The sequence below is a fragment of the Thunnus thynnus genome, chromosome 2 (genome assembly GCF_963924715.1).
Source record: "Thunnus thynnus chromosome 2, fThuThy2.1, whole genome shotgun sequence".
Classification (NCBI taxonomy): Eukaryota; Metazoa; Chordata; class Actinopteri; order Scombriformes; family Scombridae; genus Thunnus; species Thunnus thynnus.
This window is the reverse complement of record NC_089518.1, coordinates 37,891,081-37,917,947: the sequence shown is the minus strand read 5'-3', so window position 1 is coordinate 37,917,947 and position 26,867 is coordinate 37,891,081. Positions and strand designations below refer to the sequence as shown.

The window sequence follows — 26,867 nt, the reverse complement described above, 5'->3', positions numbered from 1 at the left end:
AAGATTAGCTGAACCACTGATGTGAAGGGCAGATATTAATGAAAACAGGTAATGTAAGTTTGTCATCAAATACATGAAGTAAATATAAAGTGTCCTCTTTCATGATAACTTACATTATAATATATGTGTCATGACAGACTTTCTGGGTGTGGACTCTCACAGACTCACTGTGGAGTTGTGGCCTCAGCTCTGAAATCCAACCCCTCCCATCTGAGAGAGCTGGATCTGAGCTACAACAAAATTCAGGATTCAGGAGTGAAACTGCTGTCTGCTGGGCTGCAGAGTCCAAACTGTAGACTGGAGACTCTGAGGTCAGTTCACTGACTGTAGCTTTGGTAATATTTTTCTATATATCCAATTCAAAACTTTGACTGAAGTTTCAAATATTTGGTTCATAAATTTTCAGGATTTGCCTAAGCACAAATCTGTAGAATTTAATTTTCCAGTGTCAAAATCCACAGTTTTGTTCTGTTTTAAATTACTTAAATGTTTAAACTAATGAGGCTTCAGCAGTCTCAGTTACACAAATCAAGTAAGAATCTTAGTGTTTCCACATTGTTTCATTGCTGAGCTGCAGTGGAGAGATTGTAACTCAAAGAGGGAATTCAATACTTTATAGGCTGTCACTTTGTTGGACATCCACTCTGTCTAACTCAGACCCTGTTCACACCTGGCATTAACATGCATCTTGGGTGAGTCAATCTCAACTGGACAGCTCTAAGTACATCAGTTCACATCTGGCATTAGAATGCATCTCCACATGTGTCTCAAGTGACCACTTGTGATTGCATCTCACTTCCCTGCTCTATATGCAAATAAACACATACATAATTTCCATTTGCAAAGACCAAATGCATTGTTGTCTTTAAATTAAATTGAATGAATATGCAGAAAGAAATCCACTTTTCCTGTTGTTGTGGCTTTTTTTCTTGGAAGAGACCACTTCACAATCAGTATTGACAGGAAGAATGATTACTGCCAACAATAACTACTATTTTAATGTACATACGGCATGTGGCTGTTGTTTGAAGACATACTATTTATTCCAACATGTCTAATTTCATATTGATACTCTAATTACAGACTTGACTGAGTTAAGCAGAATTTTAGGAATATTTGCTGACATAAATAGTAGTCTAAATGTTGTGGTGACAATTGGATGATGTCTGTAGAAGGCTAACATTATGATAATCCACAGCACAACGACAAAGTCACTGCTCATTTTATGGAAAAGCTCATTCAATGTGTTTACATGCACTTCAGTAAACAGGTTACAGTCGGCTTTCTCAAGGCAGCTGATTTCTTAAATGTCATTTAACCAAGAAACCTGGTGTCTGTAATCAGGTTCCACATTACCACTACTGTTACTGTTTGTGTATTGGCAGTAAGCTTGATGTGAATTGAATCTTCAGAGGCAGCAATTCCATTTAAAACGTTTACTTAGAACAAATAAAGTTACAAGATTCACTCTGTTTGTGCTCAACTTGGCTCAGTGGTCAAAACACTGTCTTGCTCTGCAGACAATTAACTAGTTAGTAGCCTAACTAAAGGACATTTTAGCACTTAATCCCTAAATACATCTTATCAATTCTTAATATGGCTCTTACAATATTAATGGTAAAGTCTATTTTCTTCTTCATTGGTTTAGTCCATTGATTGTGTCAGAGCAATGTTGAGCTGCATATTTAAAACCTTCATATAACAAGAACCTCTTAAACTCTTCATTTTAACATTAAATTTCATTTTTAAATTAAAAACAAAAACACTCAATCTGACAGTAATAAATATAATATCCAGTATTTTCTTGTTGTAACATTTTTATGAAGCTATGCAGTTTTTACATGAAACCATTCCATTAAATGTAAAACATATAGATATATTGAACATCATTTTCTCCCCATTTCCCCAAATGTGTTTTTTTTTTTTTTTTTTTGTGACTGGATGCACAATATAAGTTTGTATAGATTGAGTCACTGGTTGAGCTACAGAGTTTAATAGATGAAGTCACTATGTATTTATTGAAGTAGCAGCATGTTGTCATTAATATTAATCAGAGCTCTTTTTCACTGTTTGTATTTGACAGTTTTTAACCTGCATCCTGTTGGGTTCAATGTTTGGAATTTCCATTTTCTAAATTTCTACATTCTAAACCTTCAGGTCTGAACAGATTATGAAACATTGAATGATTTCAAGCAGAAACTTTGTCTTCTAAAGTAACATCATTTATTCTTTAATCAGATTGAGTGGCTGCAGTTTGTCAGAGATCAGCTGTGATTCTCTGGCCTCAGCTCTGAAGTCCAATCCCTGCTATCTGAGAGAGCTGGAGGTGAACTACAACAAGCTTGAAGATTCAGGAGTGAGGCTGCTGTGTGATTTTCTGGAGAGTCCACACTGTAGACTGGAGACTCTGAGGTCAGTTCACTGACTGTCTGTTACTATTGTTGATGTTATATGTTTAACAACTAAACCTAATTTATGTACATACATAACTTACATCCATGAAGTGCATTTACTTTGTTCCATAATTTAATTTTTTATTGTACAGTTTAGTCTGTAGTTATAAAAGATGACTCATTCTTAAAGAAATGTAGAACTGTAGAAAATGTGCACCGTTAGTCGTTAAAGTAAATAAATGTTCATAATTTTGGTTAAGAGTCACATCTGTATACAGAAGAGCCTCTCAACTAATATCTGTTTTAAACTGATAGTTTACATGTGTAAGAAATATTTTTTAGGTTTACATTAATTTCGATGTGTTTTAATTAATAATGTTTGTTCACTGATATTGATCCTTCAGAACACACACACGCACATACACACAGAGGGACACAGAGATAAATGCAGGTGTTTTAAGTATGAATACAGTACTTTTTATGAATCAGGTTTATTGCCAAGCGGGGTTGCACATACAAGGATTTCGCCTCAGTGTTGTAGTGCCTAACAGTCAAACAGTCACAAAACATACACAAAAGTCATCCTAAATAATATAAAAAGAAAGAAATTTACACTGAAAATATGTAAAATATATTCTAAGTGAGAAGAGCTGCTGCAGGTTTAAATTTTAAATTGAAAAGAATGAATGTGTGTCTGAATGTTATGGGGACATTTGGATTATGTCTGTAGAAGGCATTATGACATTATGATTATCCACAATAACACAATGACAAAGTCACTCTGTTTACATGCACTTCAGTAACCAGGTTACAGTCAACGTTCTCCAGTTAGTTGATTTCTTAAATGTCATGTAGACAAGAAACCTGGTTTCTGTAATCAGGGTCAGAGATTAGAGAAACCTGGTTTCTGTAATCAGGGAGGGGGATTAGAGAAACCTGGTTTCCACAGGTAGATTTTTCCTGGAGAACTCTGATCTGTCATGTGTCCTGTACATGTAACTGTGTTTCTAATGAGCTTTTTACATGAGTGTAGCAGTGGTGTACTCTCTCCTGTGTTGTGTGATGAATGAGGCACACACTATCACATTTTGCTCCAACCAGCTATTTATTCTGATAACAACAGAGTGGTATTAGGTCTCCTACAGCCAGTTTCACAGTAACAAGCTCCAGAAAATACACAGAGACAGGATACAGCAGACTGGTAGTGGAGTTTTACAAAATGAAAGGTATTACATGTACCCCGCTTGGTATTATTGCCAAGCGGGGTTGCACATACAAGGAATTTGCCAGTCTGCTTGTTTTGGTCTGCACCCAAGTGTGATTTTTATGTTCATACCTGCCCAAATGAACTGCACCAAGGGGAAAATGAACCAGAGTTTGATTCAACCGAACTAAACAAGGCAGGTGTGAAAGCACCCTTACAGTATTGTACCAGAGGCTTAGAATTTTTGCATTTTGAGGAAAATTGTCATACATGAATCATAACCAAGAGAACAAATAGACATAAATGTGTAATTTAGAAAAACATGTGTTTAATGAGACTAACAACTTTTTTGACACCACCTACAACTGTAGCCACATTGTTTAAAAAAAAAATTGCTGACATAGTGGTATGATGCATGGAAGGGGTAGTCTTTTGGGACTCATTCAATTAAAAATGTTCCAACATTGAAAACTAAAGCATAGCTGTTCAGTAAACAAAAGGCTATAATAGTAAACTATAACAATACGAACTGTAGCCTGTTCAGCATCTACATGTAAATTAAATATATAAAATGCTTACCTTATCGGCTTAAGTTCCACATAGGCTACCATTGTACAATCCTGAAATAGAATATTTTCACAGCCTTTTAACCATCCAGTAAAACTGGGGTCACTTTCCCACTCATCCCTGTATGTTTGTTGGTGATGCTTACTTTTTGTTCCAACAACATCTCTAGCTGCCCTCCTCTTTACCTCTCCCCTGTCCTCACCTTCTTGTTCAGCACTCATTTTCCTTGCTTTTCTCACATGGATGCAGCAGTAAGCTATCTCATGCAAACCCTCGGGGAGAACAACAGCCTTGCTCATGAGTCATGTTCATCATCAGAACAAGCATGACTGGCTGGAAAGACCTCACATGACAATAGATTTATAAACACAGACAAAGGATCCATATTTTGCTATCCTTATCATATAGGGAAATGAGTTAATATGAGATAGACTTGACTGATTATAAAATGATCAAATTATCATACATTATGGGACTTTTGGCATTATTGATCATACATTGTACAGAGGGCAAAGTGATCATACAGATATGTTAATTATACATCTGACAGTGCTGGGGCCCTGCAGAGGGCGGTCATGTTGCACACAACACATAAGTCTCAGCCTCATATTTAAAATAAATCCATCTAAAATATGACTAATGCTGAAACTAACACAAAGCAGCCTATAGATGTCTAAATAAGTTGGTTTTGAGTGCTGAACATTGAAATATTTGTTAAATTCTGATACTTTCATGTTGTAAGGAAAAGCTCTGCTCTGCCTGTCCTTCTCTGACCCTGCTGTCAGTCTGCTCTCACAAAAACACTCACACCAGAAACACAAAACAAACAGTCAGAAAGTACAGAAAGAGACTTCTATCACAAATACATTTCAAATCAGTGAGCCACGCTTCCAGATTATGGTTGAGTTTAATGGAGAAATACAGTAACAGTAACCAGATCACTACAGTTAATGTAAACAGACTTTTAAAATCTGAAAACATTGGATTGTATTATAAATATATTTTAAATTACATTATTTATTCTTTATTCAGATTAAGTCATTGCAGTTTGTCAGAGACCAGCTGTGCTTCTCTGGCCTCAGCTCTGAAGTCCAACCCCTCCCATCTGAAAAAGCTGGAGTTGAGTAACAATGAGCTGCAGGATTCGGGAGTGAAGCTGCTGTGTGATTTTCTGGAGAGTCCACACTGTAGACTGGAGACTCTGAGGTCAGACATCATTTTTTACTTCTGTGCTGATATTAATATGATGGGAAAGTTGTGTTGACACTAAACTGTCGACATAAAACTGATATTATCCTGATCCACACAGAGTATCTTGATGGTAAAGTCTATTTTCTTCTTCAATGGTTTAGTCCAGTTGACTGTGTGAGAGCAATGTTGAGCTGCACATTTTAAAAAAAAACTTCATATAACAAGAAAAATCTACACTGGATAATTCACTCTTTTTCAATGTTTGTATTTGACAGTTTTTAACCTGCATCCTGTTGGGTTCAGGTGTTAAGAGTTTCCATTCTCTAAAATTCTACATTCTAAACCGTCTTCAGCTCTGAACAGATTATGAAACACTGAATGATTTCAAGCAGGAACTTTGTCTTCTAAAGTGATTTTTATTCTTTATTCAGATTGAGTTTCTGCAGGTTGTCAGAGATCGGCTGTGTTTCTCTGGCCTTAGCTCTGAAGTCCAACCCCTCCCATCTCAGAGAGCTGGAGCTCAGTAACAACATCCTTCAGAATTCAGGAGTGAAGCTGATGTGTGATTTTCTGGAGAGTTCACACTGTAGACTGGAGACTCTTGGGTCAGTTCACTGACTGTTACTATTGTTGATCTTATATGTTTAACAACTGAACCTAATTTATGTACATACATAATGTACATCTATGAAGTTAATTTTCTTTTTTTCTATATATTCTTTTTTTGTACAAAGTTTAGTCTGTTGTTATAAAAGATGACAAATTCTTAAAGAAACTGTAGAAAATGTCCAGTGTTAGTTGTTAAAGTAAATTAATGTTTATAATTTTTGGTAAAGAGTCACATCTGTATACAGAAGACCTCTCAACTAATACGTGTTTTAAATCGATAAAGTTTAATTTCTGATGGAGAAATACTTTTTAATTTCATATTAATTTTAATTTGTTTTCATGAATAATGTTTTAATGATATTGATGCTTCAGAACATCAGTGTTGGGCAAGTTACTTGAAAATTGGAATTAATTACTGTAATCAATGTAAAATTAATTATATTACTTATTATTCAGCAACAAAAGTAACGCATCATATTACTTGCTACTTTTCTATTATTACTCAGGTGTTGGCTCCGTCAAAGTTTCCTTTAAACAACTTTAAAATCCTCCACAGCCACACAGTACATCTCTTGTGTTAAATACATTTAGAAATAGAAAATTATATGTTTGTGGTTTATCAAGCAGGTAAAAATAGTTTGGAAGGATGTACTGATCATCCCACAGCTAGCGTTAGCGTTGCCTCAGTGATGAACAAAGCACTCCTTAAGTCCTGATCTCAGTTGCACAAGGCACACACCTGAACTCTGAACTAAACTAGCATCAGGTGATTCCTGAATGTAAGTAAACCTGTAGCTAATGTAAGCACACTGGTTAAAACACACAACATGTGAGTAAGATAATATTTGTCCTCCTCCAGGGCAGTCTGTTAGCTGAATGCTGAGACTACACTGATATCAACCTTCCATTAATCCCGGTGTAACACTGAAATCTGTGACTGAAGAGACAGCTTTTGCACTGGTTAAATTGATAAGGTTTAGGTATGAGTGAGATGGTGAGATTAAGAATATCAGGGTCAGAGTCAGTCAGAGGAAGAGTAGGGGGTAGGTCTTTACAGAATGCGGCGGAAAAAAATAACACAGCCTCTGCGGTCACAGATTTCAGTGGTCACAGATTTCGGTGTAACAGTGGTAGGACAGCATGCACATGCACTGCCAAGTGTAAAAGTAATGGAGTGTTACAGGGGTTAGTAACTAATATAATCACTGAATTTCAAAATGTAATCCCTTACACTGCTCATTACTGAAAAAGTAATATTACTGTAATTCATGACAAAGTAATGTGTTCCTTCCCAACACTGCAGAATACACACAGAGGGACATAAAGAGCTCAATGCAGGTGTTGAACAAGTATGAACATAGTATTTTGTTATGAATCAGTGTTGACATGAATAGGTGTCTGAATGTTGTGGTTGTAGAAGGCTGGCATTATGATGACCCCTCAATGACAAAGTCGCTCTGCTCATTTTACAGAAAAGCTCATTAATTAGGACATACTAATATTGAACACATTTAAAACCTGAACACATCTGATTGTACTATAAATTGATTTGTATCTACATCATTTATTCTTTATTCAGATTGAGTCGCTGCTGGTTGTCAGAGACCAGCTGTGCTTCTCTGGCCTCAGCTCTGAAGTCCAACCCCTCCCATCTGAGAGAGCTGGATCTGAATGACAATGAGCTGCAGGATTCAGGAGTGAAGCTGTTGTGTGATTTTCTGGAGAGTCCACACTGTAGACTGGAGACTCTGAGGTCAGACACCATTTTTTACTTCTGTGCTGAGATTAATATGATGGGAAAGTTGTGTTGATGCTAAACTGCAGACATAAAGCTGATATTATGCTGATCCACACTGAGTATCTTAATGGTGAAGTCTATTTTCTTCTTCAGTGGTTTAGGCTATTGACTGTGTCAGAGCAATATTGAGCTGCACATTTAAAACCTTCATGTAGCAAGAAAAATCTGCACTGGATAATTCACTCTGAACCTCTTAAAGTCTGAATCTCTTAAACTCTGAATCTTTTAAACTCTTGATTTTTACATTCACTTTCATTCATCACTCAATGCAGTGTTCATACTGACTGAAATATCGAAACACAAGATGCTGTGAGTTTTTATGGTGGCACCATTCCATTAAATGTAAATATTGTAGATATATTGAACATAATTTTCTCTCCATTTCCCCAAAATTCATCCTGTCATATTAAGTACATAGACTGCAAAAAAATAATGGATGTAGCCACCATGAAGTCACCCTTTGATTTGAGGACTCCCATTCTGCCTCGAGTTTGCATTTTGACCTTCGCCATCTTGAATTTTTGAAGCCAGAAGTGACCATACTTCGACAAGAAGGAGGAGCCGACCCTAATGTTAGCTGCTAGCTGCTAGCTTGGTTAACACAGTGCATTTATAGTATATAGTGATAATAATACTGTGATAATGCTAGTGTTAATTTTCGCTAGCGAAAAACAGGCTTAAAAACCATTCGAACAAAATGTACTTGCCAGAAAAACTGAACACCCGACTTCTTAGAGGGTATTTTAGTACAACCAAGCACTGAACAAGACTTTTTTAGGTGACTAAAATGTTACAAATAACTTTCAACTGAAAACACAGTGAAATAGCGACAACTACAGCAACACCTATGCTCTGTGAATCTGGAGTTACACAATGGTTACGTTACCTAACCAACATTGTCACAGTGGTAGCGACTTACCAATCACAAGGTAGCCACACCCTAAAGCATGCGCTGCTTTATCATCTATTTTACTCTAAAAGGGACCATAATTTACAAAATGAACATCATGTTGTATTGAAGCAGACTTGAACCTAGTGATTGAGACTATACACTCATTAGAAACTGTTTACTGAGGTAATAAATCAAGTGAGAAGCACGGTAACTTTCTCATAGACTTCCATACAATTGGACTTCTTTTTGGAGCCAGTGAAGTCACCCCCTGCTGGTCATCACAGATAATGCAGGTTTAAGTCATATCTGCATTGGCTTCACTTCTCATACCCAGAACTACCCATTTTATTTTGTATCTTTGTAAACATGTGGATGTTGAGTAGAATCTGCAATAAATGTCAGAGTCTTTCACTTGTGTGTTTGGCTGCACAACATGATTTTGTATAGATGGAGTCACTGGTGGAGCTGGCAGAGTTCAAGAGGTGAAGTCACTATGTCTTTGTTGAAGGAGCAGCATGTTGTCATTAATATTAATCAGAGCTTTTTTCACTGTTTGTATTTGACAGTTTTTAACCTGCATCCTGTTGGGTTCAGGTGTTAAGAGTTTCCATTCTCTAAAATTCTACATTCTAAACCGTCTTCAGCTCTGAACAGATAATGAAACACTGAATGATTTCAAGCAGGAACTTTGTCTTCTAAAGTGATTTTTATTCTTTATTCAGATTGAGTTTCTGCAGGTTGTCAGAGATCAGCTGTGCTTCTCTGGTCTCAGCTCTGAAGTCCAACCCCTCCCATCTGAGAGAGCTGGTGCTGAGTGACAACAACCTGAAGGATTCAGGAGTGAAGCTGCTGTGTGATTTTCTGGAGAGTCCACACTGTAGACTGGAGACTCTGGGGTCAGTTTCCTGACAGTCTGTTACTATTGTTGATCTTATATGTTTAACAACTGAACCTAATTTATGTACATACATAATGTACATCCATGAAGTCAATTTCCTTTGTTCCATATTTTCATTTTTTATTGTACAAAATTTAGTCTGTAAGTATAAAAGAAACTCTCTTTAAGAAACTTGAAAATGTCCACTGTTAGTTGTTAAATTAATATTTATAATATTTGGTAAAGAGTCACATCTGTATACTGAGGGTCCTCTCAACTAATATCTGTTTTAAATTGATAAAGTTAACTTACTGAAAGAGAAATATTTTTTAGGTTTATGAATAAAGTTTTTTTATTGATATTGATCCTTCAGGTCACATATACACACAGAGGGACACAGAGAGATCAATGCAGGTGTTTAAGTATGAACATGGTATTTTACTATGAATCAGTGTTGACATGAATAGGTGTCTGAATGTTATGGTGACATTTGGATGATGTCTGTAGAAGGCTGACATGATGATCCACAATAACACAATGACAAAGTTACTCTGCTCATTTTAGAGAAAAGCTCATTGATAAGGATTTAGTATTGTACACATTTAAAGCCTGAATACATCTGATTAGATTATAATGGATTTTTATCCACATCATTTATTCCTTATTCAGATTGAGTAGCTGTAGTTTGTCAGAGATCAGCTGTGCTTCTCTGGCCTCAGCTCTGAAGTCTATCCCCTCCCATCTGAGAGAGCTGGATGTGAGTGACAACAAGCTTCAGGATTCAGAAGTAAAGCTGCTGCATGATTTTCTGGAGAGTCCACATTGGAGATCGGAGACTCTGAGGTCAGTAGTGAGTTGAAATCAGTCATGGACTCATCATCATGCTGATGAGCCCATGCATTTGTCCCAAGGGTGATATTTTGGATGATAAAGTTAGCATCCAATCAAAGAGCCAGTATATCCAGGTAAGGTGAATACTTTCAGACATTAGTGTTGAGGGTGTGAAAGGAGGATGGAGCAGAGCACTGAAGTCATATTTTCATGAACTGATTGGAATCAGCTGCTTCATTCATGCTACACCACCATTGGCTCATTCATCAGCTTATTGGCCTACAGCTGACCAGTCACATTCTTTCATATTCATACAGGTGTACAGCAACACTATTATAACCTGACACTTTTCATTGATCACCCTCCACCACCCCAACATCCTCCTTATTGCTGAAGTTTTTATCAAAGCTGATTTAACCAAGATTTAATGTTCATGCATGTTAATTAAGAGGGGATTATTTCTCCTGCTGAGTCTCCCTCAAAGAGCAGAGCCCTTTCCTCCAACTCTAACTGTATAGTCATTTGCTATAAGTGTTTCTGACTGAAACATATTATTAATATATATACACACACACACACACACACACACACACACACATATATATATATATATATATATATATATATATATATGTGTGTGTGTGTGTGTGTGTGTGTGTGTATGTATGTATGTATGTATGTATGTATGTATGTATATGTAGGTTGTCTGAAGGTTCACCCATCACATGGACTGGAAACCAGAAGATGAGTGGTTTTGTGGAGGAAGAGGACATATCAGAGGCTACGGTATCCACCTGTGTGTCCAAACATCATCCTCCAGACTTCAGTGATGATGCTGGACCCTCAGACTTTAAGTAAGAGACTCTTTCTACTGAAAGCAGAAATGCAGTTCAGTAATTGACGTTAATGTGACCAGGAACTTTTGCATCTCTTAATCATAAATTTAACTGAAAAGGGAACTTGATCTTCCCTTCAAGGACATTTTCTGGTTGATGTATATTTGGCCAAAACTTAGGGTGTAAATATCCATATTGTTGGGCTATGTTTGTTCTTTGGGACACACCACAAGTTCAGATTCCTCCCCACTTCATGTAAATAGGTGGATTGGAAAGTCAAGATGATGATTAACAGCTTGGTGGTTGTGTGGAATCATCAGAATAATCCTTAGTGAAGAGATAGAGTCTGATTATTTGAACCCTCTTCATAAGACAGTCAAGCTAACTGCTGTGTTTTTATTTATTCCTACAGGGTGGAGGACAGACGAAACAGTGCTACACCTGACAGACATAAAGGATGTGAGTGTTGGGACTGTGACCAGTTCAAAGTGCGATTGTGACGTGATAAAAAACACATCCAAAGACAACTAGTTGAGATTGTGTCTGGTTCCCTGTGAAGTCTGTTTATGACTTAGCTCTGCCCACCAGTTTTTATTCCACTTTGAATGTACCATGGTGCATACTTATCAGCGATTCAGAGTGAAAACAGCCCTGAGTTAAAACAACACAGGAGGCTGTGTTGGTGGGGTGTGTTGTTAAGGTACAAGTGAGACAGGAAATACCATCCAGGAAGTCCAATCATGCACTTGAAGGTTTATCAGACTCCAAAACACTGCACAGTGGTTTGTAGTATTCAGTCAAGGTTTTACGTCTCTAGAAAGTTATCATGGTGGAAACTATTTTATCTTTTGTTGTGACGATGGATGACAAAATACAGCATTCACATTACAAAGGAATCCACTAGAAATGTGTATTTGCATGTTTGTGATAAGTCAACACAGCTTCTTGCTAGATGTTGCAGCAAAAGTTGAGCCAGGTTCAACTTTTTTGCTGGATGAGCAAGCATGGTGTTTCTAGAGTTTGCTGTGTTGCTGGACTGCCTCTATTCCAGGGCTCCAGACTAACTTTTTCCACCACCATCCCAAAAAACAATTTAAACCGTCCCGAAGTGAACGCAAATTACCCTAAAATCAAAATCTTGTTTCTTTACTTTGTAAAGCAAGAAAGAGTTTGCCTGGGGCCCTCAAATCACTTAATAGACCCCTGTTGATGCATGAGTGTTTTCTTTAACAATTTACTTTAAAGATTGAGAGATGCTGCTTTCAGTATTTGGAAACATTTCCATGGTGAAATGTGCCTTTGCAATACAATTTCATACTTACTTACTGTACTAAGTATGCTGCCTGCTGCAGTCCCATTTCTGCTCCTGATAACCCATGCAGTCTGGAGGGATTGTAGCATGCTGATTGCACCAATTTCTCCAGCAATCTGTATAATTGTAGAAATAATTGTTAGGAGAGTCTATATATTTCTTATTATTCTCCATTGTTAGTTTGCTTAGTTGTGAGACAGTAATTTGTGCCTGACAAAAAATGAAGCTGTCTGCTGCAAAGCAGCAGCGGACCACAGCTCTGCAGCTTGATTTGGCTGTCGCCATCTTGGATTTTTGGAGCCAGAAGTGACCATATTTGGAAGAGAGGGTGGAGCAGACCCTAGTGCTAGTTTCTAGCTTGGTTAGCACATTTCATTTACAGTCTGTGATTAACTGTGATAATGTTAATGCTAATGCTAATTTTCACTAGCGAAAAATAGGCTTAAAACCAATAAAACAAAATGTACTTACCAGAAAAACTTAATGTCGAACTCCTTAAAGGGTCTTTTCAGTACAACCAAACATGGAACAAGATTTTTTTACGCAACCACAATGTTACAATTAACTTTCATGAACTGAAAATACACTGTGAAATAGCGGTAGCTACGCCTATATTCTGTGAATCAGGGATTTGGCCATGGTTACATTATGTAATCAACATTGTCACTGTGGTAGTGACTTGTCAGGAACTTGTTAGGAACCATTGCGATCGCAAAATCTTTAAAGCAAGGTTTGACATTTTGTAAAATATGCTTACTCACTTTCTGGCAGAGAGTTAGATGTTCAGATATATATACTTTATCTCATCTCTGTACGGTAAACATGAAGCTACAGCCAGCAGCCAATTAGCTTACCTTATCTCAACATGAAATCTGAAAACTCACATCATAGTGGGAGATTGTGGTTTTTATACTTCAGTTTTTGTACAGATTAAACAAATGAAATATAATGTGTTGGTAGGTGGAATTGTTACTTTTGGATAGGGCCATTTCCTGTTTTTCTCTATTTTATATCATTGTGAACTCAGTATTTTGGGGTTTTGGTCTGTTGGTCAGACAAAACAAGACATTTGAAGACATCACCTTGCACTCTGGGGAACTATAATAGACATTTTTAGAATTTTATGGTATTTTCTTCTGCTTTTTTCTGATCTATATGAGTGTAGGGAAAGATAATGTGTTGCCTCACTGCAAGAAAGTCTTCAGTTTGAATCTCAGTCATTTCTGTGTTGAGTTTGGATTTTTTCCTTGTATTCAAATGTCCAAAGATATGGAGTGATTTATTTAAAATCATCTAAAAAATCATCATTGTTTTGAAAGTTCGTGCAAGACAGTTTGTTCCACTGAAATGAAATAATAGAATTAAAACATCCTTAATAGACACATTTTAAATCCAATTTAACTTTGGTTTTGGGGTAACTTTTTTGTTCAAACTTGGTCTTGACTGAAACATGACTGTGTTTGGACTGGAACTTTTTACAGTATTTCTTTGCCATTTTGACTTTATTGGAGGGTTTTCCAATAGAGAACAACAGGAGACATGTGGAGAAAGTCTCCGTTCAGTCTTAAACTGAGACTATGTGTTGCAGCTTTCTGTATGTGTCTTAGCCAACTGGGCCAGAAGGATGTCCAGAATTGAGTTTAACATCTGCTGTCTTCTTCTCTACATCTGATGGCTCTAATCTCCCACCAGATCCGTCCACATCCAACCCACCACTCAATGTGTTTGAGGACACCAGAGAGGATCAGCTGTATCCTGATGACCCAGAGAGGTTGAAGCAGCAGCAGCAGCAGCTTGTGTGCAGAGAGAATCTGACTGGGACAAGTTACTGTCAGGTAGAGTCAATACAAATGTCAATTTTTAACTTTAATTTGTGATTGATCAGACTCAGGTTCCTCTATTGGTTAATACTTCTTATCTCTACACTCGTAACGTGATTTCATGTCATCTGTATTATCTTCAAGACCTCTTTTCCTCTCCTCTCATACTTTGCTCCTTCTTCCTCCATCAGAAACTCCTTCTAATTCATTTCTACCTCCTCATCTGTGAAACCAACAGCTACTGTCCAACATAGTCTTGCAGGATCATTTCACTGATGAATGTAAAGTTAAAGAGCAACATCAGCAGTCATGTGGACTACTGATAATCACGTAATGAAAAGACAGTAAAGCGTGCAGGTGGAGTAGAATGTGAAGCAGTGAGGATCCTGTCAGCTATATGATTGTGAGAGTGAGGTGGTCACTTTCTATAACTAATGTCAACACTTTCTACATCTTAGGACTTCACACCCAAAATGCTGACGGAGTCTGCAAACATTTCATACAGGTAACCAAAACACAAGATGCAGAATATTTCAACCTTCAACCTTGGACCTTGTCAAGTCCTCTCAGTGATGATGCTTCACCTCCTTTCAGACTGTTCCACTCTGTTCAGTAGTTTAACTCATTTTAGGGCTCAGACTCAACTGTCGTGTGAACTCCTTTCAGTGAATACATTTCACTTTTAACACTTTTCATACTCTTCATACTTCTACAGCTGCTGCTTCACTCACATCTTGTCCAGCAGTTCAGTTTGGTCTCCAGCTTTTTAAGCACTGCAGCACATTTTCTTCAGCAAATTTATTCTTTAGTTTTTGTTCGTTCAAACCAGCTGGATGAACTTGTGTTTGTGTTGTATAATCAGCTCCTCTGTGTCCTACAGCTTCAGGTGTCCTGGTCCAGGTGTATTCCGGTGTACTTTGACTGGACTGGTGTTTGTTACGGTTCAGGAGGCGGAGCTGCTGTACTGGACTGTCCAATGGGATGAGAGCCTCCTACAACTAGCTGGCAAGATGGCTGCAGGGCCACTGTTCAACATCCAGAATCCTGATGGTGCTGTCAGTCAGCTCCACCTGCCACACTGTGAAACCATGGATGGTAAGCTGATTATTGTGCTTTGTGAATTTTATTAAAATAACAATAAGACTCCTGTTAATGCCCCGTATAGGCTGCAGATTTCATTACAGCCACAAAATGAACAAATACACTGATTTATCTGTTCTCCTGATTCTTAACAGCAATGGAGCTAAACATGGTAGAAAGGGGATAAGGAAAAAGAGCAGCATAGCCTTTTACCTCCTAGAGGGAAATTAAAGGGAAGTAGGATAGGAGAGGAGATAAATGAGACACACCTGTGAGCCGGGGGTAAGGGACAAAATGACAAAAGCACCATGGAGGAGAGCAGAGAGGAGTGACAGTGAGAAGGAGGAGACAACCAAGGAACTTAATCCAGTTTCTGGACTACCTACCTAACCTCTTAAAGAAAAACAGTGAACTACATAAAAGTAAAAAAGAACGGCAGTAGTAAAAAAGAACAGGCTGGATTCTCCTGGATCACCCTGAACAGTCCTGGGCTGAGGAAGTGTGCTGATCCCCAGAACGAGTTTGGGAGGAAAGTTTGTCTGTCTTCCCTAGGATATGCTCGGAAGATGTTCCCAGACAGGGTTGGATGTCAAGAAAGAGAGGCTTAGTGCAATGTCTTCCTGCCTGTAACTCTCTAGACTTCTTTTATTCTCTCCTCTTTAACCCTCATCCTGCCTAACCAAATTTACAGCCCTTTTCCCTGCACCCTGTCTCTTTAGACAGCCATCTAGCCCCCCAAAACTGCATACACACATATTGCACCACTGAATTGAACTCAACTGAACTGAATTTAACCTACTCACACTCATTCACACACACACAACTCATCAAAATCAGAAACTATTTAAGTGACTCCAGAATTGTGAATTTAAATGTGATTTATTTTTGTTTCTTATATGGATATGGGTTATATACTGTGTATTGTTCTGACTAATCTATATGAGCAAATTTAACTGAAAAAGATTTGATTTTGGAGTGTGAGTGAAAGACTTTGAGTTAGACTTATATCTTTATTTAATTGGAGTGCTCAGTAATATCGTTATTGATATCTCACTATGTGTGTATATATACATTTTTTCTCTAAAAAAATGACAGGATTGGGATTTTTTTGTTATTCTCTTTTCTAGTGCCCAACTCTTTGAGTAACCATTTCATTCCCCTACACTACAACATGTACATAAAGTTTTTCACGAGGGTGTGCTAGAAGAAAATCAAAAGGGTTCATCATCTGGAGAGCATGAATGTATTTTATAAATTTGAGGGAAATATGGTATTATAAAATATCTTGTATATTAGTCTAATCTTTCACCTTTCAACTAATCTTTCATCTTTCATCATGTTGGCACAAGAGAAAAGCACTGAGATCTTCTTAGACCATGAATAACCACAGCAGATTTTACTTTCTACAGATGCTGTGTACGTTTGTATTGTGACACACAGTTTAAAGTGTAATTTTATTTAAATTCATGAAGAAATTAAATTTTAAAGCAATAATGTGTAACTTACCCAGAAATGAGCATATTTAAATACCTTTTCTTTAATAATAGTCCATAGCATGAGAGGTTGGGACAGAAAAGAAGATAACAAACATTCAAAGAATCTGTCCTTTTCCACAGCACTTGTCCGGGTTTAGAGTCGTGGTGGTAAAAGGGAAACAGAACAACCAAATTATTATTTTCTCATATTCAATTCGGGCCAAACCACTCATTAAATTCTAATGTTTCTTGATACAAGTGGGAATTTTTCCTAATAGGAAAGCTCAGGAGGTCACATATCGTCAGGATTTATCATCTGAGGATCAGAGAAATACTAAAAACCTTTATTTATCTTCAATCATTTTCCTTTTCTCCTCAACTTTGAATCGCCAGTTTAAACAATTTATCCCCTATAACTGCACCCTATGTTGGATAAATTGCCCGACCTGGGAAACTGTTCAATTCTTTACTGACAGGACTGAGTTCCTCTCCATGAACATTGACATTATAATAAGGATGTTGGTAGTAAAATAAATCTGTTTTCACAGCTCCACTCCCTGAAGGTGTGCTGTCTGTCGTCCACATCACTGGTGATGGAATGAGCATCGTGGAGACGCTGGAGATTACAGACACTCATGTGGTTGTGAACGTCCCTCACTTCTCTCTCTTTGGTTTGGTCTTGGATCGTATTAAGAGGCTTCTGAACATCACAATGCCAATTAGTGGCCAAGTTCTGCTGTTTCTCCGACCACCAAACCCCAAAACAAAGAGGCAGTATCTTGAGGTGTTTCTCTTGCCAAGGAACATCCCTCTGCAAGAGGTAAAACTTAATGTTACGTTCCAGCTTCACTTTCAGTCCAAACTTGCCTGATCATTCTTAAAGCTGCTAGTAGGAACTGAATATAGAGCCAAAACTTAATTGTAAATGTTTATATTGTTATACAGGTTATATTAGTTTACACAGTCATCATACATCTTTGTATGGTGATAAATGCAACAAAACTGTTTGATGACAATAACACATTGTGTCTTTGATATCGTATTATTTTTTCAAGAGTGACCTGGCCAAGAGAACAGCATATACAGTGTATAATAAATACAAACAACATAAGTAGACAAATTCAACTGTCACACACTACAGACAAGTGAATACAATATCCAGTTGTTGCTTATCAGCCTACAAATGCGCTGATGCTGATAAAGTATGTGCTGAGATAAAGTTGCGTTCAACTGAGGATAAACCACTCTAGTAAAAATGTTCTGGTGTCTCTTCAGGTGATTGCACAACAGCAAAATACTGACTACATCAAGGCCCCTCCCAAATGTACACTCATCAAAGATCAAAGTTACAGCATTCTCTGTCCTGAGGCCTTTAAAATACAGCCTAAAGTGAGTATTTCAAAGCAGATTGTAATACGTGATAGAACACTTCAACACAATCCACTGTCGTTACCTTTATTTCACTTTGGATACTTCTGGTTTTCAGAAAGCAGATTTTGACCTGGAGTTTGGACCAAATTACTACCCAACGTTTGAGATCCGCTTGCCTACAAACACAGATGAAGTGACTTTAAAGGTCCAGGACCAAAAAAATACAGAGGTCTGGGAGCATGAAGTGGATCTGACTGGTAATGGCTTCATCCTCCTGCAGTAACACTCCACCTGATAGTTGAATAGAACAGTTATTGATGTATCCATGATGCCTTTATTCTTCTTCTGCCTCAGATCATTTAGTCCACTTTTTTACCTGGTTTTGAGGGATCTTATTGGCCAGTGTTTGTAAATGTATAAGAAATGTTTTGTAAAACTTTAACTCACAAACAATTCTGGTAACATTTTATAATACCGTCTGGGATTTAGTTAGATTGCATTGTATGAATCAGTACTTACTGGTGCAGGTACTTGCATGTAGGTAAAGTGGAACAAGAGAGTAACAACTGGATATTTTCTTGAAAATGAGAAATAAATTATACTCTGAAACTGAGGTTTGGGAAACATCGTATTTTACAGGTCCTTTAATTTCATACTTATTTAATTTTGTTTATTTTGTGCAATTCAGAGGTGGAATTGCTCTTATGATCATTGTCTTGCAGCATAACCCAGTTGCGCTTGAGCTTCAAATCACAGACTGATGACAAGACGTTCTCCATCTGGATTTTCTGGTAGAGAGCAGATTTTATATTTCCCTCAATTATGGCAAGTTGCCCAGGCCCTGAAGCAGTAAAACATCTCGACACCATCACACAACCACCATCATTCTGGACTATTGTGTGTGTTTTGGCAAAATTGAGATGAGCCTTCATGTTATTCTGGGTTTGGAGTGGCTTTTGCCTCGCCACTCTCCAGTGGATGCCATTTTCACTCCGTATCTTTTTAACAGTAAAGTCATGAGCACTGAACTTGATTGATGTGAGAGAGGCCTGCAGATTCTTGGATGTTGTCCTCGGCTCTTGTGTGACCACTCCTGCAAAGGTTCACTACTGTGCCAAGTCTTCTCCATTTGAAGATAATGGTTCTCATTGTTGTTCTTTATTGTTCATTTAAAAACTATATTTTGTGTTTACTCAGGTTGCCTTTGTTTTAGGTTAAATTTGTTTGAAGATCTGAAACAACTTAGTTTGAGATATATATAAAAATAGAAGAAATAAGGAGGGGGGCAAATACTTTTTCACAGCACTGTATGTTATAAATATATGTGGAACTTAGGAACATAGTAATTATTAGTTTAATTCTAAAAATTACACAGTAAAAATTAGATGAAGGCTGTAATATCAAGTATTGACTGTTCTAAGCTGGTAGAACAAGTTTGTGAAGACAATGTTTCCCAAACCTCAGTTTTGTCTCCCAGCACTGTACCATAGATACTCCTTTCCTCTAAAATGTCTGGTTATTAACCCCTTGTTCTCCATAGTCTTGTTTTCTTCCACTTAGCTTCCAGTAGGAGCTGGAAAGTATTTTATCGGTACCTGATTCATACAAAGGAATTACACAGTAAATCACAGGCTATATTATGAAATGTAACCAAGATAAAAGTTAACAGTATGACTGAGGAGCTTCTTTGCATGAAGCTTACAGTAACTGACCAAAGTGTCAGTGTGGGCTGTAGTGAAAATGTCTACCCACAAGTGTGATGAGTCAGGTCCACATCACATCACTCATCATAGCTTCAGTCGACATCCATTAAAGCTAACATACAGTTTGTACAGTGACAGTTGTGGGTCGAAGAAACACAGTGGTCAAATGGTGCTTTGTGTCCTGTCTGAACACAGTAAGAGGTCTGCATTTAAACATGACTGCAGGTTATTAAACTTAACTCTTCCTCTTGTCCCTTAGATCCTACTGCAAGAAGAGAAAATCTAGCGAGGACTCAGAGTCGCTCACCGAGTGACAGGTTGCTCTCAGTTCGGACACAGTTTGTTGAAAGAGTCTCTGATCAAACTCTGAACCGGCTGCTGGATCATCTTTTGCAACGGGGTTTTATCAGCGAAGAAGAAATGGAGTCAGCCAGAGCAAAATCCAGGGCTGACAAGGCTCGAGACGTAATAGACATGGTGAGAAACAAAGGAGCAGAAGCCAGTTCATTCTTGATTACTAACTTGCGCAAGTTGGATGCACACTTTTCCAAAACCCTGGACTTGAGCTGAAGTAGGAATGAGACTTAGAATATGAGTTACCAAAGCAACAACAATGGAAAGACCATGTCACAGGTCTCACATTAGTACTGAGAGGACATGAATATATATAACATGAAGAGAAAGGCCTGTGATCCTTAGTAACTCAAAAAAGATCTCAATTATTGTAAGATAATCTTTAGAATGTGTTGGACACTAAGCTCCACAGGGTGAAGCTGAAGGATCACTGACTGCGGAGGGCACTCTTTTTCACGTCCTGTGAGCTGCACCAGAGGTCAAGACCTCTGCTGTCAGTTATATGAAAACACCGAGAGAGTAGTAGGTCAAGACGCACAGTTCTGCCCAAGGTTCTACGCATTCAGAAACCCCTCTCCCACTAAAGATCTGTCTACTACTGGTTTCAGATTGAATCAGATGCCAAAGAAAGTGTTGGCACAAGAGGAGAATCCAGTTTGACCCTGATGAAGGCCACAAGCTGAAACATGTTAGTCTCAAAATTTAGCCTTTCTTTACACTGAAAGTGATGATGGTGTCTTTACCATGACTGTCCCATTCAAATTATCCAGGAGTTTAAATGGAAATGGACCAATGTGGACTTTCTTCTTTCAATCTTGCCAGGATGCTGATGAACTGAAAGATACTATTAGATTGTATATTAAATTCTGTGTCCGGAACTAAAACTGAAAATGTTCCCAAAATAAGTCCTGGCTATCAAAAGGGCTGAAAAGCTCTCTCTGTATTGTATTTAAGAAGTCCTTCATCCCAAATATCCCAAAGAGCCATCAGTATTCTTAATTCTGCAAAGTGACTAATGATATTTAAGCCACAGACATGAACTGTTTTCAATGTTTTTAATGTATAATATGACCTTGTCTCTTTGTTACACTGACTGTCACTTTCTTGAATTGTAGTAGTGCATCTTCATGTTTTGCCAAAGACCATTTTCCACTCTGGTGGACGATAAAGGTTATATTCTAAAGTAATAGAAAGATACTTCTTGACATCACAGATGTGTTGCTCATTATATCTGCTGCCTTTTGATTTGTGTTTTTGTTTTGTATTGTACAGTATACATATATATATATATATTTCTAATGTGCTTAAAGATGGGTAAATGTCATGGCAGCTGGAAATAAAATATAAGTTCCCAAACAAAAAAAACTTGAAAAATCTACCCGTGCAGGAAGAAAATTCCAGCCTGTTTCCAGTAGAAATTATCTTTGAGTGAGTGTAACTTGAAACAAGAAAGAAGGCAGCTGTCGTTGTCACTTGTTTTACAAAAACAAGACTTTAAGGACTCAATTACAAACAGAAATAAGTTGATAATTTTTTTCTTGCAATTTACTGTCTGATGTTTGATTGATGTTCAGTTCTCTTTTTTGGAAAATTAACTATGAATAAAGTTATAGATTACATATTTGTTTTAACAGCTACAGACCTGAGTGTTGTCGGCAGGTCTACCTCAGACTGCCAAGAGTTTTTATGCTGCTAATTTTCTTTGATATTGAATTGACTCAGCTGGTGAATGGGTTGTTTTGACTGATGAACTGATTTATAGGAGTCTTAAAACAACAGTCAGGAGCCCAAATGAACATTGAAACATGTCTTGCTGTAATCATTCTTTCAATTCATATGGACCATTAGAAGATCCCTTCATAATGCACTTACAGTGTAAGTGATGGGGGACAAAATCCACACTCCTTCTGAGCAGAAATGTGGTCTAGTGTTTATCTGAAGAGAATATGAAGCTTCTGAGTCTGAGTTTGAAGCTTCTGAGCTGTTTGAGTTAAACAAATAATGTATCTTCAAAGCCCTTTTAGTACAAAACTCCATCTTTGTTTCCCTGTTGAGGTGCAGTGCAGGCATAGTCACAGAAAAACCTTTTGGCTGGACCACAACAGAGACCCAAAATTACCCCATGAGCAAGCACTTGGCGATCGCAGCAAGGAAAAACTCCCCTTTAATGAGAAGAAACCTTGAGCAGAATCGGGGTCTTGGTGGGCGGCCATCCACCTTGACCAGTTGGGTTGAGAGAGAAAGAAGGAGGGGGAGAGGGGGGATAGACACACAGAGAAGCACAACAACAACAATAATAAATTTTGTTTTTGTTTGTTTTTGTAATTTTAAATTCTATTCTAGATTTTACAGGGAGCCAGTGTAAAGAAGCTAGAATTGGAGAAATATGATCTCTATTTCTGTTTTTTGTCAGTTCACATGCAGCTGCATTCTGACCAGCTGGAGAGTCTTAAAAGACTTGTTAGGGCAACAAATGCATGGACTAGTTTTTCTGCATCTTTTTCAGACAGGATGTGACTGATTGTTGCAATGTTACATAGGTGAACATGGCAGTCCTTGAAAGACATTTTATGTGGGAGCTGAAGGACATAACCTGATCAAAGATAACTCCCAGATTCCTTACAGTGGTGCTGGAAGCCAGGGAAATGCCATCTAGAGAAGCTATATCATTAGATAATGTGTTTCTAAGGTGTTTAGGGCCAAGCACCATAACTTCAGTTTAGTAGCAGAAAATTGTAGGTCATCCAGGACTTTATGTCCTTAAGGCATGCTTGGAATTTAGTTAACTGATTGGTTTCATCTGGCTTCATTGATAAGTATAATTGGGTATTATTTGCATAACAATGAAAATTTCCTGCATGGAGACTTCGTAAGTAAGTAACTTTATTTATACAGCACCTTTGAAGAGCAGAGACGTAACAAAGTGCTTCACAGAGGAAATAAAGCATGAACATACATATAGACATAAAACAATATACAGAATAAATAGAAAACAGAAAAATTACACAAAGGCAAGTCTGAACAAATGGGTCTTGAGCTGCTTTTTAAAGGTGTCCACAGTGTCCACAAACCAAATAGCACCACATACCACAGTCCCCAACCCAATGGGAGAGAATTCCAGAGTTTCAGAGCCACACCCTCAAAAGCAGCTTTAGTTATTAGCGTAATTCTAGGAACAACCAGCAAACCCTGATCAGAAGATCTTATTTATATAGTACCTTTAAAAACACAGTTTACAAATGTAATGTGTCTAATGTAGGCAGGTGCCTGACCATGCAGAGCTCTATAGGTGATCACAAGAACTTTGAATTGGATTCTGAATTAGATGGAGAGCCAATGAAGAGCAATCAGAATTGGTGTCACATGAGACCTTTTGGAGAACCTGGTCAAGAGTTTAGCAGCAGCATTTTGGACCACATGTAAACAATCCAGGGATGTTTTGCTGAGGCAGGTGAAAAGGGAGTAACAATAGTCAAGGTGGGATGATACAAAAGCATGAATTAACATTTCCATCTCCACTTAAGACACAATGGGCCTGAGCTTTGCAATGTTTCTCTGCTGGAAAAAACAAGATTGAATCAGACACTTGACAGATTGGTCCAGAGTCAGAGCCTGGTCCATTGTGACACCTAGATTTCTTATGGAGGATTCAACCGAGGAGGTAAGAGACCCAAGACCATCCCTTATCTTAGGGACAACACTAGGAAGGGCAGAAGTAAGAATTTCAGTTTTTTCTGCATTTAGCTGTAAGAAATTATATGCCGTCCAGTTTTTTATAACATCTGTACATGAAAACAAGAACCTTAAAATGAATCCTAAACCTGATGAGAAGCCAATGTAAAGAATTTAAAATTGGTGTGATGTGAGATGTCCTGCTGGACCTGGTTAACAGCCTTGCAGCAGAATTATTGTAGACAGTTCAGAGATGACTTGCTGATACAGATTAAAAGGGAATTACAATAGTCCAGCCAGGATGATATGAAAGCGGGAATAATCATCTCTAGCTCAGGTTGGGATACAACAGACCTGAGTTTTACAAGATTTCTTAGCTGGAAAACGTTAATGATGTATCAATGATCAATCAATATGTCAATGATTTAATATGCTGATCGAAAAGCATAGCCTGATCAAATATCGTAGGTAAGAGATACAGTGGTCCAAAATATCCACAACTTGTAAACCAGTGACAGTGTCAGATTGTACCAGAAGATGATGCTGTTGAGTTTAAAATGAGCTGCTGGATGTGAAACAAACCACACAAACCCAAAGTGGAGGCTCAGAGAGAGTTACAGACTGTCATTATGGAAACAGTTCATTTATAGACCCATCTGTGGTGCAACTTCACTGGTTTTTCTCCCCGACAGACTGAAAGTTATGTAACTGGATGTAATATGATGTCAAATTTCTGTTTTTGTAGGATGAAAACAGGCGGCTCACTCTGAGTCTGTCTGATGTGAAAATGTTTAGATATTAATACAGTGAATTAAATAAAATATCATACATAGCTACACGGTACCAGTCAAAAGTTTGGACACACTTTCTATTATCCCTCGAATAATCTTTTGACTGGCACTGTTGCTTTTATTATTAGTTTTTTTTGTTTGTTTGTTTTTTGTATTTTTTTTCTTCTTCTTCCTTTTAAAAATATAATGCCATAATTTCCATATTCTTTGTTTGACTGGATTTTGTGTGATTTAAACTTAAATAACTGTTCACTCTAAAAGGAAAAAAACAAAACAAAACACACACACACACACACATAAAAACAAAAACAAATAACGAAACTCAATAGATTTCACACCAAACTTGCAATGGGGAAAGACATTGCTAATACTATTAAAACTACTGTTATTACCAATATTAAGCAATGTATTACAATAATTATTGTTGTTATTTTTGCTTTACATGGAGTCATAAAAACAAGTAAGTTTGATAAGTAAGACATAAATAACAATCTAAAATAAAACTGTATGAATAGAATTCAATCAGTGGCTTCATTTCAGGACACATACACGCTATAATGAGAAATAAAACGCTCTCCGGGCTGTAGTTATAGTGTAGTTTTTATTCTAAGGATAACGGACCATCTAACGGCACCACTTCCTCCGTCTGAGCGGCTGCCCTCTTCGGAGATCGTCTATTGAAACGATGAGTCACTGGTTAGAAAAAAAGGAACAGCTTTCAGTGTGAAAGTGGGCGTGCCGACACGCAGCTAGTAACTGCAGCAACATTGCTTTCCAGAAAAGTTGCTATAAATATTATTGAACAGAACACTGAAGCCTGTAATATTATAATAAAAAGCACATCACATCACATTTTTTATGTGCAATTTGGCCATAAATAAAGAAGAAAAAAATCACATTTTGAGAGATTGAACATTCTTGATTGGTTTTCAATTATAGGTCAATAATTTGTTGCAAATCCCTGCTGTGTGCATGTATACACAGGTTAACAATTTTTCAAGTCTGTCTTAAAAGAGCAGTCAGGTGTCCGCATGAACAGTGAAAGAGGTTTTCCTCACTGTAATCATTCCTCCTGTTCATATTGGCTTTTAAAAGATCCCTTCCACAGTGTGTCCACACAGTCATTTAGTACAAAAATGTATTTAAAAGTTGATGTGAAGCTTCAGCAGTCTGAGTTAGTCATATCAAGTGGATATCTGCCACATTTACAGTGTTTTTAGAAGGGATGCACTGATATGACTTTTTCAGTCCCAATACTGATACCTGGGCTTTGGGTATCAGCTGACACCCAAAGTGGACCCATAAGTACTGATCTGATACCAGTGTTTAATTAATAAGCTGTATGCCTTACTGTGTGGAAGAGACTGGGACCATTATTTTATGTGTATGGCACCATCAGGCCTGACTTAAACATTGCTTTCCTAACTTTGTAAAACAAAATGTAACAAATAAACACATAGATATAAATTTACTGAATTGTTATTTATTAAAATAATGGTATCTGATACCAGATCAACCCATTGTCACCAATACCTGATCCAGCTATTTGAGTCAGTATTGGACCAATATCCAGTCAGTATCAGTGCATGTTCCTTTAGTTCAGTCTCTGTCTGTCTCTTTAAAGGACCAGTGTGTAAGATTTAGAGGGGTCCATTGGCAGAAATGGAATATAATATTCATAAGTATGTTTACATTAGTGTACAATCACCTGAAACTGAGAATCTCTGTGTTTTTGTTTCCTTTGAATGAGCCTCTTATATCTACATAGGGAGCGGGTCCTCTTCCACAGAAGGTGTCGTGTTGCACCACCATGTTTCTACAGTAGCCTTTAATGGACAAACCAAACACTGGCTCCAGAGAGGGCCTTTCATGTTTTTCATTCAGTTGGTTGCATTCTGCAACCCCATGGCTAGATGCCACTAAATCCTATATGCTGGTCCTTTAAATTTAAAATAGGCGTACAAAAGGCTGTGCTGCAGCCATATTTAATTGATAATCAAGCCAGAGTCAATCAGTAACTGCTACATATAGTGGTCAGTTGCTTCAGCTGAGTTCTGTGTGCAAATGCTACTAATCGAAGAATTCATTTGT

The 26,867-nt window shown here is 37.6% G+C and overlaps 1 protein-coding gene across 3 annotated transcripts in view; it reads left to right on the top strand.

Moving 5' to 3' along the window:
* LOC137169904 (NACHT, LRR and PYD domains-containing protein 12-like) overlaps nt 1-21,932 on the top strand; it is a 28,689-nt gene extending 6,757 nt beyond the window's left edge. For 2 of the 3 annotated variants that reach the window (XM_067573319.1, XM_067573326.1), the window contains 16 exons: nt 138-311; nt 2,239-2,412; nt 5,197-5,370; nt 5,787-5,960; nt 7,544-7,717; nt 9,377-9,550; nt 10,201-10,374; nt 11,064-11,216; nt 11,611-11,657; nt 14,203-14,345; nt 14,789-14,835; nt 15,211-15,425; nt 17,434-17,705; nt 18,161-18,274; nt 18,372-18,513; nt 20,219-21,932. In XM_067573319.1, the coding sequence (XP_067429420.1) occupies nt 138-311; nt 2,239-2,412; nt 5,197-5,370; nt 5,787-5,960; nt 7,544-7,717; nt 9,377-9,550; nt 10,201-10,374; nt 11,064-11,216; nt 11,611-11,657; nt 14,203-14,345; nt 14,789-14,835; nt 15,211-15,425; nt 17,434-17,705; nt 18,161-18,274; nt 18,372-18,513; nt 20,219-20,529 (2,662 nt within the window). In that variant the 3' untranslated portion in view covers nt 20,530-21,932. The remainder of the gene's footprint in view (nt 1-137; nt 312-2,238; nt 2,413-5,196; nt 5,371-5,786; nt 5,961-7,543; nt 7,718-9,376; nt 9,551-10,200; nt 10,375-11,063; nt 11,217-11,610; nt 11,658-14,202; nt 14,346-14,788; nt 14,836-15,210; nt 15,426-17,433; nt 17,706-18,160; nt 18,275-18,371; nt 18,514-20,218) is intronic. The other variant, XM_067573337.1, reaches the window with a different exon arrangement.
* The last annotated feature ends 4,935 nt before the right edge of the window (nt 21,933-26,867 follow it).